Source organism: Rhinatrema bivittatum, chromosome 1 (genome assembly GCF_901001135.1).
Source record: "Rhinatrema bivittatum chromosome 1, aRhiBiv1.1, whole genome shotgun sequence".
In the NCBI taxonomy this organism is placed as follows: Eukaryota; Metazoa; Chordata; class Amphibia; order Gymnophiona; family Rhinatrematidae; genus Rhinatrema; species Rhinatrema bivittatum.
Window position 1 is genome coordinate 500486257 of NC_042615.1, and position 14590 is coordinate 500500846.

Sequence of the window (14590 nt, forward strand, 5' to 3'; positions counted from 1 at the left end):
CCCCTGGTCCGAGGTGATCTGCGCCCACTCCGCGTAGAAATACGTTAGCCGGCCCCCAATCCTGGGGACAGGGGAGTGGGCGAGACTGGCATCATTGTGAAGACTTGGGTGAGGGATTCCCCAGTCCGGAGGTGGCGCGTGCGGGCCGACGTCCGCAAAAGGAGCGTGACCAGGGCTGAGACCTGGGGGCGGATGGCCGGGAGCCCGCCTGTCTGTATCCCCTGTAGCGCTGTTGCGCTCTGGCTCTGGTCCGAGAAGAAGAAAACGCTCTGGATGGTCGAAACCTATCCTCCGGCAGCCGATGAACAGCGTTCTCCCCCAGGGACTTGATGATCTGGTCCAAATCCTCCCCGAAGAGGAACTTGCCCCTGAAGGGAAGAGAGCCTAGACTGGACTTAGAGGACGTATCAGCCGCCCAGTTGCGTAGCCACAGTAGCCGTCGTGCCGCCACTACCGAAACCATGGATCTTGCGAGGACCCGAAAGAGGTCGTACGAGGCGTCCGCCCCATACGCCACTGCGGCTTCGTCGATCTGCCTGGGCAGCCTCATCGGCTGGCAGGACCTGAGATGTGAGGAGTTGTTGCACCCAAAGGAGACTAGGCCGCTGGGCAAGCGAACTGCACATCACCGCCCGCATACCCAGTGCGGAGACCTCGAAGACCCGCTTAAGGAAAACTTCCAACTTACGATCCTGTGTGTCCCGCAACGCCGCACCTCCCGTTACTGGGATAGTCGTCCTCTTCGTGACCGCCGACACTGCGGAGTCCACCTTTGGGACCTTGATGAGGTCCAGAAAATCTTCGGGGAGCGGGTACAGCTTTTCCATGGCCCGGCTGCTCTTCAGGGAGGCCTCCGGGGTGTCCCATTCCCTGGTGAGAAGTTGTAAAAACGAGTCATGAATGGGAAAGGCCCGAGCCCTCGGCCGGAGTGCCGCCAGGACTGGATCTCCCTTCTTTGAAGAAGTGACGACAGTGGGAGCTACTGGGGCAGGCGGGTCTGGTGGCGGGTCCAAATCTAATTCCTGAATGATCTGCGGGATGAGGTCGTCCAGCTCTTCCCTCTAGAAGAGGCGTAGGGTACGCGGATCATCCCCGTCCTGCGTGCCGTCCCCTTGTCCCCCATCCGAGAGGTCAGGTCCATGTCCCGCTGGGTCTGGCACCGCCCCCACTGCCGCGGATGCAGAGCGGACTCGGGTGGGAGGCCCCCGCTCCCGGAGGGTCGGGGGGGGGCCGGCGTCGAGGGCGACATCCGTGGGATCTTAGGAGGGGGGGTCCCACAGGCGCTTCCAGCCCCTGCAGATAAGCGGTATGCATGAGCAGGATAAACTCCGGAGAGAACCCCGGCCTGCTCGGGTGCGCTTCGAGGAGCGGCGTGGTTCCTGCTCCCTGGCTCTGGGTGCTTGGTTCCTGCACCAAAATCGGGGGAGCACCCCCGCTTGTAGAATCCTCCCGGGATCCGTTCTCCCTCGTGGCCTGCGCCTCAGGGCGCTCAGAGTGTAAAATGGCCTCCGTTCCCGCCAAAAATGACGGAGTGGCCGGCCCGCGCCGCCCGGGCAAAAAAGAGAAATCAGTCAGGGTCTGTGAGGTACCTTCCCCCCCGGGAAGGCATCGCGCGCAGATGCCCTCCCGGGAAATCCGGGACCCCGGGTCGCCGCAGGCCGCACAGCGTGACGGCCGTGGCATCGGGATCGCTGTGGGAGACAAGAAAACGGCTCCAAAAATGAGAAAAAGCCTCGGGGGGGCCACGTGCACAAAAGCGCCGCTGCGGGGGGGCCCGGTTGGCCCGCACTGCCCGCTGACCGAAAATAGAGGAGGGTGCCGCGGGGGGGCCTTCCCGGCCACACAACCCGCCTCAGACGTCTTTTCCTAAGCGCCGCAGCAGCCCATGAGGAGCTGCAAAATGGCCGCGGGTGAGGGAGTAAAAGCGAAGAGGCCGGGTCCACCGGCTTTCGCGGGCACCGGGGGCTGAGCTGTGAAGGGAAAAACTGTAAAGGAAAACCAACTTACCCCTGGCTGCAACGAGAAATAAACAGCAAGGCCGCAGAGAAGAGACAAGGAAAAGAAACCACTCCCCAGAAGTTGAAAGGCCCCTGCCTTACTATTCTTTTTTTTTTTTTTTTTTACTTAGTACAAAATTGATACAAACTTGATCCACAAGAAAAAGACAGCAACAAGCCAGATAATCAAGCAAGAAAATGAGAAAAAAGGAAAAAGAGGGGAAGCCTGATTCCCCTACTCGCATCTGCTGGAGTCAGAAGATACTGAACTCCTGCAGAGGGGGTAGTAGTATATATGGATACGCCCCCTCAAAGCTTGTGCTGACTCCATCTGCTGGATTGGGGACATAACCCACTGTCTGGACTGATCCAGGTACGTACAGGGAAAGTTCTTTTTTACTCAACGCACAATTAAACTCTGGAATTTGTTGCCAGAGGACATGGTTAGTTCAATTAGTATAGCTGTGTTTAAAAAGGATTGGATACGTTCTTGGATGAGAAGTCCATTACCTGCTATTAAGTTCACTTACAGAATAGCCACTGCCATTAGCAATGGTAACATGGAATAGACTTAGTTTTGGGGTACTTGCCAGGTTCTTATGGCCTGGATGGCCACTGTTGGAAACAGGATGCTGGGCTTGATGGACCCTTGGTCTGACCCAGTATAGCATTTTCTTATGTTCCAGTCAGTGCCTTCTAGATACTTCCTCTCCTCAGACAGTCCATCTTGGAGAGACTAGGAAACACGCTTTCTCCACTGCCAGCCCTTTTTTATGGAACTCTCTCTCAAAAGAGATAAGAATTGCAGAACCAAAGTTTTTCCAGAAAGCTCTTAAAACACATTTCAAAAGGCATTTTCCATTTGAGCACTATAAAGTCATCTATATTGACAATAGTTTGATGTTTCAGCACTGTCAATATCTGTGATTTTATTTGATTTTTGCCACTTGATTGTTTCTTATATAATTTTATTATGTGTTTTCTTGTACCCCACCCTGAAAGTAGGAAGGGCAGGTAATAAATATTTTAAAATAAATACTGTCAGCTTGATTAGGACAGAAACTAAACAATTCAATTTTGAAAGCTATCAAGGAAACTGACAATTTTGGGTGACTCATGAAAAGAAAAATTAAAGAAAATGTATTTAAAAATATAAAGAGAGAAACAAAGGCAATAACCTTGATGAAAGTGCAAAACATACATCCTTTTCATGCTAGTGGAAGAAAAGTCTTGAGAGCTGCATAGCAGCTGCTGCATGGGAAGATCCACGTAGGCTCAGAAAAACAGCGCGCTTTTTCATTTTGACGCCATATTATATCACTTCACTTGTGTGGTTGTTCTATCCTGCTTGTCCACAGAGAAAGAGGCATATGCACACATCCATCATGCAAGTAACTTAAGGATAAATGGCCAAATATTCTTTAGAATTGAAACTTTACTTTTCACTGAGTATTAAAACCTGAAAATCATGAGAATCTGTCCCAGCCACCAGTGTGAGTAGAAGTCAGAATGTCAAAGAACAAAGGGCTAGTCAAACCCTAGATTTTCCCAGGAGATGGGCTTGCCTTGAGGCATTGACTGACTAGGGCCATGTGATTGATATACAGAATAGATAATGCTTAATCTCTGGTAAGGTGGTAAAATTAACTACATTACAAAAAGCTCAATTAAGCCACCAATTCCCAATGAAGTAACCAAACTGCCAAATGGTTACTTTTAAAAGTTATAAAAGTGCTCTCAGGAGTCTAATAACCTAGTGGCTCAGAAAAAGTATATGTAATTCACAGGTGTAATTTTTACCAAAGATTTTTGTTCTTCAGAGAGACAAGTGGGCAGGCAAGAAATGTACTGCCTGACTTGTGTCATGTACGCTGGATCTGGTCTGTTTCTTTGATTGAAGGGAAACTGCAAAGCTTTTTTTTGTTCGTTTGTTCTGGCAGCTTAGCCAAGTACAATATATATATATATATATTTTTTTTTTTTTTTTTTTTTTTTAAAGACAGAGGGATGGCATGGGTGGGAGCTATTACTGTAGCAGGGAAAACTCCCAGCTATTGCTTTCACTCAAAGCAAATATGTTTTAGAGGGAGTGCAAAAGTTAAAAGCTTCACTGAGAAGCTAACAGGACTAGCTGACGGAAAATCTGGCAAACTCAGCAAAAATACAAGATTTTTCTCCTCCATACGAACAAAGCAGCCCACTACTTTTGCTCTTTACCCCTCCCCCCCCCCCCAAAGGCAAAGCTGAAATTAATGTTACCCAAGACATGCTTACATATTTTTCTTGACAAAGAATGCCTTAGATCTGCCATCCATCACCATATCCTCTTATCCCTGACTTGGGCCTCTCCCATCCAAGACATGCTGTGCTACAGCCCTTAGGCTGAAATCCTGCTGGGTCGCAGGGAGAGAGGCCACAACAGCTGCACAGCATCTGATTTCTGGCTCAGCTCTCAAAGGCGCCTCAGCTACTGTCATTTCATACTGTGCCACTACCAATTGGGCAGAAACCCACAATGAGGTCTGGATCTTTTACACACAGGGTCAATATATCATCGGTAGCCTGTGGAGAGGAGCTGTTGATCCCCGTTTGCAGATGCAAGCACTTAATTACCAGCATTTCTCTAGCCAAGTGAGCACATGAACTACATTCTTACCTAACAAGAATGCTCCTGCCATACAGCAAAGCATAGTGATGAAGTGAAATCGAAGGTCAGAGGCTGGGAATTCTTAGTCATAAAACTGCTGTCCGGACAAGCTACATTTTCTTCACTTTTCAGAGCCACACATATAAAATTACACCCTGCTGCAAGCTGTTTTCCCCTGTATCAGGATAGCTTATGTTCTAGGGCGGCCCCTTTTTAACTGCCCTGCTCTTACTGAAAAGTGTTTCCTGTCACTTTCCCTTTACTGACAAGGTATGGCATTGTTTGCTCAAGTAGCAGAGGCTGGACTCTCTTGCAGACAAATCCTGCACCGTGCTTGCCAGGCTTCTTGTGTTTGTACATTACTGAGCAGGATGAATACACCTGCATTTCTGATCTTACCTGTTTGTAAACCTGCCCCTTCTCCAGGCTGGTGATCTTATCCCACTGCAGATCACCATTGCTATCAAGCCGTCGAAAGGGCCTGCAGAGAAGAAAAGCAAACTACAGAATGGGTTACATCCTCCCCTTTTGGGGGGTTTCTGAAAGTTTTTTTTTTTTTTTTTAAATGACCTTCCATCAAGACTTTTCTAGCTGTGTTTGGTCTACATATGTACTAACATTCTTGGCTCACACACAGGTCGATACAGCAAGGCCGCGTTAGAAAGAGTGCGGCAGTGCCGGGCGCACCCTCGTTCCCCGCACACACAGTCCTGCTCACATTCTGCTCAATACTCTAATTGCTTGCAAATGCAAGCCGCGTCTGTGAAGCGTTAGGCGAAGGGTTAGGCCCGCACAACCCATTTTACTGTATAGGCGCTTAATACAGCGCCTATACAGTATCCTGGGTGCGCTGGTACCTGTCATTTCAACTGACATTTGAAATGACAGGTACCAGGAAGTGGATGGTTCCCCCCCTCCCGAAGCAAGGCACAGGCGAAATTTAAAACAAAAGTGTAAAAAACAAAAGTGTAAAAAACAAAAGTGTAAAAAAAGTGAACTTACTGGTGGGAGCCGGCAGGCGCGCGTTCGAGGCGGGAGCCGGCGGGCAGGTGATTGTCAGCCATCAGCAGAAACAGATCGCTGCTCCCGGCGAAGATGGATGCCTGCACGGGGGAAAGCAGCCCCTGTGCGTGCAATTGGCCGCTCAAGACGTGACGTCACGACATTTGGAGTCACGGCATGTGACGTCACGTCTTGAGCGGCCAATTGCACGCACAGGGGCCGCTTTCCCCCGTGCAGGCATCCATCTTCGCCGGGAGGCAGGGGAGGGGAGCCGTGATCCGTTTCTGCTGATGGCCGTCTCCTCTGGAGGGCTGCAAAAAAAAGTAAGTCGCTTGGTCGCTTCACACTGCCAGTCCTCTCTCCCCAACTCCCGGAGCAAGGCTGCTTTTCGCACCTTGCCTTGGGAGGAGGGGTGAGGGACTGGCCATCCTGAGCGTAGGATTGCCCGTCCTCTCTCCCCTCTCTCTCTTGCAACTTTTTTTTTCGATTTTTTTTGCTTTTGTTGCTTCGGGAGGAGGGGAGAGGACTGGGGCTGCCCCGGAGACCGGCACCCATGGACGCGGCCAGGGCAGGAGAGCGGGGGCTGGGGGAAAGTTTGCCACCTACCCTTACCCCTGCCTCTAACACAGGGGTAGGGGTAGGCGGTAAGTTAGCAGGTTAAATGCGCGGCAAAACGGCAGGGTAAAAAAGGGATAGTCGGGGCGCGCGTTACTGGATGGTAGGGAATAGCTAATTCGATCGTTTGCATGCAATATACATGCCGCGTGCGGAAGGGGTTGCCCGGGGATTTTAGGACGCGGTGGGAGTAGGTTAAAGGGGATAGTGTATCGCAGGAAGGGCTAACGCGGCCGGAAAGTGAGTAGAATGCGAGTTAGGAGCGGGGTAAACGCGGCCGCACTTTACTGGATCGATCTGACAGAAAGCTGACACTTACTTCACACAATCATTGAAGAAATGGGGTTTGTCAGCCTGAACGATGACAACATCAAAGAAGTCCCTCCAGTCCTTGCCCACCATATACTTCATGCCTTTGTTCCTGTGGGAAGAGCAACAGACTATGATGAAGCAACCGGCAACAGAAGGAGCAAGAGTCGCACAATGTAGGTGACAATGTCATTGGGGAAAGGGTGAGGATACTTACACAAAGCTGAAAGGGCTGTTGGTGATTAGGAAGAGCTTTTTGCCGTGGCTGGCCAGCTGATGCAGGACTGCATAGGTCTCATCCCCTCTTAAAATATATTTCTCTGCAAGGGCACACAATAAAACCAAACAAAATATTCTGAATTTCTAAACCTTTACAATTTTACCTCAAGGTGCTTTGCAACATTTTTTCCAATACCTGCAGAGTATAAGGGAAGGTAGCTTAACTACAGGCACTCGAGGGCAATCTGAAGGGAAGGGCAGGCACAAATATAATAGCAAGGTGCAAAGGAAAAAAAAAGACAGTTGTGGTAGATGTATCTGGAACTGCTTAAAAAAACACCACCCACCAACACTCCTGGGAAGCAGTTTACAATTCTAGGGGATCCTGGAACTGATGGATAAAATTCTTTAAATTAAAGTTAAAGAACATTTCTACTGACTGCATGGAAAAACAGAATTTTATATCTGCTTGTTTGATATCTGCAAGAATGATATGGACTTTGTAGCTAGTATGATTTTTGTCATAAAGACATTTATTTTTAAAGGGATAAAACATGCTTACTTAAGACAATCAGCACTTCCTTGTTACTTAAAGCCAAGTCCTTCCATGTCCTGTAATGGCTTAGGGATTACTTCTGCAGTAGGGGGTGAGAATTCTGCTGTACAATTTTGTGGCAATGCTGTGGCACATTTGCATACACTGTATATTAATTTCTATTCACAAAGGCAATTTGACATATCTTTCAATTTGTAAACATTTTCATGTTAAATAAAAGCTTTCCACTTCTTTGCCAATATAATTGTCTTTTCTTCTTCCATTTAAGTTTTCCTCTCCCATTTTCATTGCCTTTTCTTCTTACCCCACTTTCTCATTATAGCATATCTCAAAGGTTTTCTACTTATCCCTCAGAGTATCACCTCTTCTCTTTCCTTCCATCATGTGACTTCCCCTATCCCATGTCTCTAATTCCTCTCAATAAAATGACCAATGGGAGAGGAGTGTATTCTGGACAGCAAGGTGATGAGCAGCTGTTGGATGGAAAGGGAGGAAGAACAGCAGCATAGTTGCGGTGGGAAAGGACAGCAGTAGCAGCAGCAAATTGCTCAAGGAGTGATGAGTGGTCAGTTGTGGATTCTATAACAAGCGGTAGATTACACAGCAACTGATGCATTATCACAGCAAACCTGGGGATCTGCATATAAATCTTAGTGTTGCAATGCTTATGTAGAATCTGGGTGGATGGGAAAGGGAGGGATGCACCATAGTTGCAGTAGTTATACAGAAGGGAATGAGGGACACTAGATTACTCTAATCTCAAAGGGAAGGAGGTACAAAGCAGGGGGCACAATCTAACTCCACAAACTAAAGGTCATGTACAGCTGACTGACATTTTTCGTGAACAAACCACAAAAGTAAGTTTGAAGATTAAGAGAAAGATACTAGGAAGTGGCTAATGTCTTGGAAAAAAAAAAATCAGAGGGAACATGTGCAGATGTGCTTTATTTTTTAGCACAATTTTTGCACGAGCGGTACAGGTAGGGATGATCTTTCCTCACCCAACCCCCTCTCCTGCTTCTCAACCCCCTCCCCCTCTCTCCTGCTTCTCAACCCCTCTCCCCCTCTCTCCTGCCTCTCAACCCCCTCCCCAATCCCCATCACCCTCTCTCTCTTGCCTCTCGATCCCCAATATCCTCTCTTGCCTCTCAACCCCCTTTCCAATCCCCTTCATCCTCTCTCTTGCCTCTTAGTCCTGTTTTCTCTAACTCCAACCTGGGGGAGGGAAGGAAGGAAAAACAAGTTGCGGGGGTGGAGGAACAGGGTATGTAGTTCCGCCCCAACATCAGCCCACCAATATTCCCTGGAAAAGCCAAACTGTGGACAAACTGATTATACTTGAACATCAGCAACATCAACCAACCACTCATGCTTCCAACCGAATGGGCACACTGAGATCAGACAGAAGTAGTAACATATGTACTTAAAGGGCCAGTCTTCATTGAAGAGCAGGAATTACACTCTGCAGTCTTCACCCCAAAAATGCAACCATAAAGTTTAACATCAGCAGCCTAGGACGGGGCTGGGATTGATCTGCCATTCTTAGAGGAAAGGAAATCATCAGATAAGCAGTAATTTCTCCATCCTCTGCAGTCTGGCAGGTCAATCTCATCAGTGGGATGCACCAAAGCTAATACTGAAAAGGACGGGAGGCTGCCAGCGGTCCAGTCAGAACCGCTCATGCGAATGTGGCATCCTCCCTAGCCCAAACATCCAAGCGATAATACTTGGAAATGGTGGCAGAGATGACCAAATTGCCACTCAGAAAATCTCAGCAGGCAACAAATTAAGTTCTACCCATGATACCAAATGAGCCCATATGGAATGCGGTCTAATCTATTTCGGCAACGCAATCTCCGCAGCCACATAAGTGGCTGTAATGACTTCTTTAAGCCAACGGGCTATTGTTGCTTGCGTTGCCGGTACTCCCTGTTGCACGAGTTGTGTGCTGTTGGTCCATAACAAAGATGACTCAGCCTGTAGCTTGCTTATCACCCATGTGAGAACTATCATCCTGCTTGTCCTGGGATAAAGCAAAATTGCTTACCTCTAATAGATGTTATCCCAGGACAGCAGGATGTAGTCCTCACGAAACCCACCCGCCACCCCGCGGAGTTGGGTCCGATTCGTTTTTATTTTATTTTTTCGCTCGCATTTTTTATTGCTACAAACGAGACTGAAGGGAGACCCCTGTGGCTGAGTGTATCATGGCTTGCTGGGCATGCTCAGTGTGCCAGTCAAAAGCAGATGAAAGTAAGGAGGTGAGATGGAGACAGGTGGGATTTTTGGTAGTTGATGAGAAATCCCAACCAGTGTAGTAGATTGATAGTGATCTCGAGGGCGTTGAGAACTCCTTGCATGGATTGGCTCGAATAGCCAGTCGTCCATGAAAGGAAACATGTGTATGCTGTTCTTGCGGAGGTGGGCAGCCACCGCCGCTAAGCTGAGCAAGGCTGAATGGTAGAACTCTGTATTGAAAATGTCTGTGAGTCTGCAAGGTCCTGAACCTGCTTCCACAGGTTTCTCTGGTATTGGGTCATGTAGAGCTGGTAAGCAGCAATACGAGACACCAACATAGAGCCTTGGAATATTTTCCTCCCTAGACAATCTAAGAATTTCTGCTCTTTTCCTGGAGGGTCTGAGGAATGAGGCCGCAAGCACTTTGCCTTTTTCAGTGCCGATTCAACCACAACTGAATGATGAGGCAGCTGTGGTTTTTGGAAGCCTGGAGCATGTTGGATGAGACATGTGGCATCTGTTTTCCTGTTGACAGGTGGAACAGGGCCAGGATGCTCCGATAGATGGTGTTGAAGGTCTAACAAGACTTCATGCACGGGAATGGCCATGATTTCCTTAGGCGCGTCAACAAATTGTAGAACCTCCAATGTCTTGCGACACGTATTCTCCTCTGTTACCAAGTTGAAAGGGATGGTGTCTGACATTTCTTTAATGAAATTGGCAAAAGAGGTCCTCAGGAGGAGACCGCTGTCTTTCCTCTGGAGAAGAAAGTTCATAAAGTAAGTCCTCTGATGTAGAGGACTTGGTGTCCACATCTTCCCATAGATCATAAGGAGTGTTTTGTAGAGATCCAGAAGGAGGTTGAATAGGCATAGACAAAAGTCGGTGGCTTCGATGGTGGGTGTATTGGCATTGATGGAGGCTCTGAAGGCATCAATGGTGGGTGTATTGGCATCGATGGAATCTAGGGAATCGATGGATGTTTAGGTCCAGAGAGTCCCGATGGTCCTGGAAGCAGTTCCGGCTGTGATGGACCTCTAACCGGACTGGATGTGGTGTCTTCATCCTCCGAGGATCCCGGGATGGGTATTGGGAACTGCGGAGGACTTGATGGCCGACTCGGAACTGATGGAACAGGCTGAGTTGGAAAAGCACCGATGAGGGCATCGAGTCGATGTAATAGCGGTGCAAACATAGATGGTTCAGTGGGGGCTGGCAGTGGTGGAGGCTGGATGTTTTGGACAGCATTGAGCACTGCTGGCGAATGAGGACATTCAGTTCCTCCCTGAAAGCTGGTGCAGACAGAGCAGCTAAAGGGGAGGCAGGCTAAGTGTTACTGGCCTCTCCATAATAATTTGTGAAGGCTCAGCACCCGGCACTGGTAGGGAATGCCTCGGGGCATCAGATGCAGAGGAGGATGGAGGCTCCTCTGACTGGGCCCTCTTCGATGGCAGCTCTGTGGTCTTCAATGCCGATGCAACACCAGTACTGGCATTGGACATGGGCTCAAGTCAATGCCGGTGCTTTGTCCAGTGCTCGGTGCAGTCTTTTCCCGACACATGGATGGAGTCAGTGACGGACGGTCACCGGCTCTGTGTTGTTCCTGGCGAGGTTTGTCGGTGGATGGGGTTTTTGACACCAGTGATGACTGAGCAGAAGTCGATGGAGCAGATTTTAGTCGGAAAAGAGTCTACATTTTATCCAGACGTGCTCTTTTGCCCTTGGGAGTCATTTGGGCAAATTCAGGACACAGACTGACGTTGTGAGATGAGCCCAGGCATAACACACACACAGTGTGAGGGTCCGTGATGGGCATTGTTCACGGACAGTCTGGGCATTTTCGAAAACCGGTCACCATGTCGGTGGAAAGGGCGCGAAAATGGTCGGTGGCCTGGGGGGACCAAGAGGCCGGAGATGCGAGAGAGTACTCACCGAGCAATCGCGGTACATGGGGCACGATGGGAGACCCCTGACAGGCAATTTGTATGAAGTAAACGTCAAAAGTTTTCCTTGAGGAAAAAAAAAAGGAGTGAGAATCTCACAGAGCTCCTAAACCGCGAGGAAACTGCAGCACAGGAAAAAAAAAAAAAAGACTGAAAGGAGACCCCTGTGGCTACAGGGATTATGCCATGCTGGGCATGCTCAGTGTACCAGTCAAAAGTTCTAGAAACTGACAGAAAAGTTTTCCGTGATAGGGCTCCGTCCAGTGACATCTCCCATATGTGAGGACTACCATCCTGCTGTCCTGGGAGAAAAGTTTTTCCATCCCTTTTATCATTGTCTCTCTTCTCTAAACCTTTTCTATGTCCGCTATGACTTTATGAGATGGGGCGACTAGAACTGTGCACAATACTCAAGGTGTGCTAGCTCCATGGATCTATACAAAAGGAATTATATTCTATTTTTTTTTCTCTATTCCCTTTCAAATAATTCCTAGCATTCTATTTTCCTTTTTGATCGCTGCTGCATACTGAGCAGATTAAGGAAATGTCCATAAGAATTCTGAGGTCCTTTTCCTGGGTAGTGATTCATAACTGTATCCAATATTGTGTATCTTGTAGTTGAGATTACTTTTACCTAGGTACATCACTTTGCACTTGAACACATTAAATTGCATCTGCCATTTAGATGCCCAGTCTCCTAGTCTCACAAGGTCTTTCCGAAGTCCTCAAAACAGCAGCGGATTGTAACAACTCAAAACAATTGTGTGTCATCTGCAAATCTGGTCACCTCACTTGTTCCTTTCTCCAGATTATTTATGAAGATGCCCCGAGGCACTCCACTAATGACCTGTCTCCATCTTGAACACTTACCATTTAGTTCTATCCTTTGTTTCCTGTATTTTAATCTAGTTATCAGTCCACAGTAGGACAATGTCTCCAATCCCATGAATTTTCAATTTCCTGAGAAGTCTCATGAGGGATTTTGCCAAATGCCTTCTGAAAATCTTAATACAACTATATCAACCAGTTAACTTTTATCTGCATGTTTTATACCTTCAAACAAAATCTAGTAAATTTACCTGGTCATGTTCTAGGCACAAATAATGGTGATCGCCCGTAATAGACATTGTGTGTCCATATGAGCAATACTTGAAGCCTGACAGATGAGAGGCAATGGTAGCATTGAAAGTGCTTTTTGTTTGTCACTAAAAGTGATTAGATTAAGAGAGTTATGAAGAAATAATGAAAGAGTTCTCCTATGTCCATATAAAGCACAGATGAAAAGAGATTGAAGACAGTTCTGGAACCTTTAGTTGCGCAGAATTGCCTGCGCATGCCTAATACCCAAAAAACTTAACTGACCGAGAGACTGCTACTTGTTGTGCCTCCTGATGACGTCACCCTTTGAGCATGGCTAATTCAGCCTGCTTTTATAGACGGAAAAAAAAAAGTCAGTAAAAATCTGGTAAACTGTCAGTAAAAACATTTTCATGCATTGGCAACTACTGGTGCTGGCCCACAATTAGACACTAAAAGAGCTTTTCCTGTATGCTTGCACAGAGGAAGTCATGCCCTTAATAAGGCAAGGAACACTGATTAAAGGAGTTTTTGCAAATATTAAGAAATAAACCCTATTTACAAGCTCCCCAAAGGCAGAAGGAACTGCATGAACTTACAAAAAGAATATAAGAATAGGTGAAAGGACAGCTCATGCATACATGTACCAGCCTACTTCAGTTTTTCAGCCTGACTTAAAAGATACCCAGTGGGAGAAACACACCGTCTCTGATGCAGCCTTGTTCACATTGTTTTTCTGAAAGAAACCATTGTGCTATTTGCAAACTATGCATGTCTGTATTCTATATGCTGCTCCGTAACCCCTCCCTTCTGAGAGGGGCCTACAGCAGATTATATACAGTACAATACAAGCGCATACCAGATCTCTGCTGTGGGTGGGGATGTCCACATACGCTCTCTGCTCCCATGAGCACAACATTTGCAGCTTTTAAGTACTGGGTTTTGTTTGAAGCCTTTCAGGATGCAACAGCAGTCTGGAAATGGGCCCAGACAATTCTGGCATAACAGTCTTACCCAGATACTTTCTAGCATTAAAGCGTTTCAATGTGCTTGCTGTTATGGAAGTCACTCTTGCTGCAAGAGCCCTAATCTAACTATACATTGCATTTAGTTATTTCCCTCTCCTTTCCCACAAAAGGGACTCAAAGTGACTTTCAATATGAAAGTAATATATCCGCATCAAAAGTAGACCAAATACAATTAACATGTAATAGCAATCAATAGCAAATACAATAATCAAGCAAATTACAATAAAAATGAATATCCTCACCTCCCCCTGCTCAAAGGAAGATGGGTAGGTAAAAATTAACCTCAATTCTCCAACCCACAAAAATAAAGCCCAGCACTCTCAAGGGTAGCTCAAACATCTCAGCTGGAGGGAGACCCATTGAAAGTGGCCTCCCTCCACTCCAACAGCATCTCAGAACATTGGCATGTTAGACTCAATAGCCTCCTATTCTCTATTGTGGAGTCAGGATTGTAACCTTGGCTATCTGCTTATAGTGGAATTTAATATTTAACTATGCAGCTTGTTCTACTTACCTAGATCTTGCATGATCCACTTGTACATAAAGCCTTTGATATGCACATCTCGGATGGCATCCTAGAGGTAAGCATAAAGGACAGTACAATATTAATACACACAGCACAGAGAACCCGTGTTAAAAATCAGGGGAAAAAAGTCCAGAGTCAATCATGGCCAACAAGGTGTCTAGGTCCCCCATACCTCAAAAACACAGAAGTATGAAAATCAGTAACCTCTGAACCATTTTGATCCTTTAAAATGACTAATGTGGTATTGCCATTTCTAAGTTTCATTTTTAGATTTTTTTTTTTCCTATTCTTTCCTTTTTTCTCCCACGGCCCACCTGCAGCTGTCAGAATTATGAAGCTAGCCAGCTCTTTAAGATAAGAAACAGCGAATGACCTTTGTTATTGATGTATTCTAGCTTGGCAAAGCTCCCAGAGTTTGTGTCTTAATTAGCAC

The 14590-nt window shown here is 47.1% G+C and overlaps 1 protein-coding gene across 1 annotated transcript in view; it reads right to left on the minus strand.

Moving 5' to 3' along the window:
* The window catches only part of NT5DC2 (5'-nucleotidase domain containing 2), a 145575-nt gene that overhangs the window by 26455 nt on the left and 104530 nt on the right, over window positions 1-14590 (minus strand). The window contains exons 7-10 of the mRNA XM_029609701.1: window positions 14146-14206; window positions 6788-6890; window positions 6581-6682; window positions 5044-5125 (exon numbers count right to left, since the gene is read on the minus strand). Of these exons, the coding sequence (XP_029465561.1) occupies window positions 5044-5125; window positions 6581-6682; window positions 6788-6890; window positions 14146-14206 (348 nt within the window). The remainder of the gene's footprint in view (window positions 1-5043; window positions 5126-6580; window positions 6683-6787; window positions 6891-14145; window positions 14207-14590) is intronic.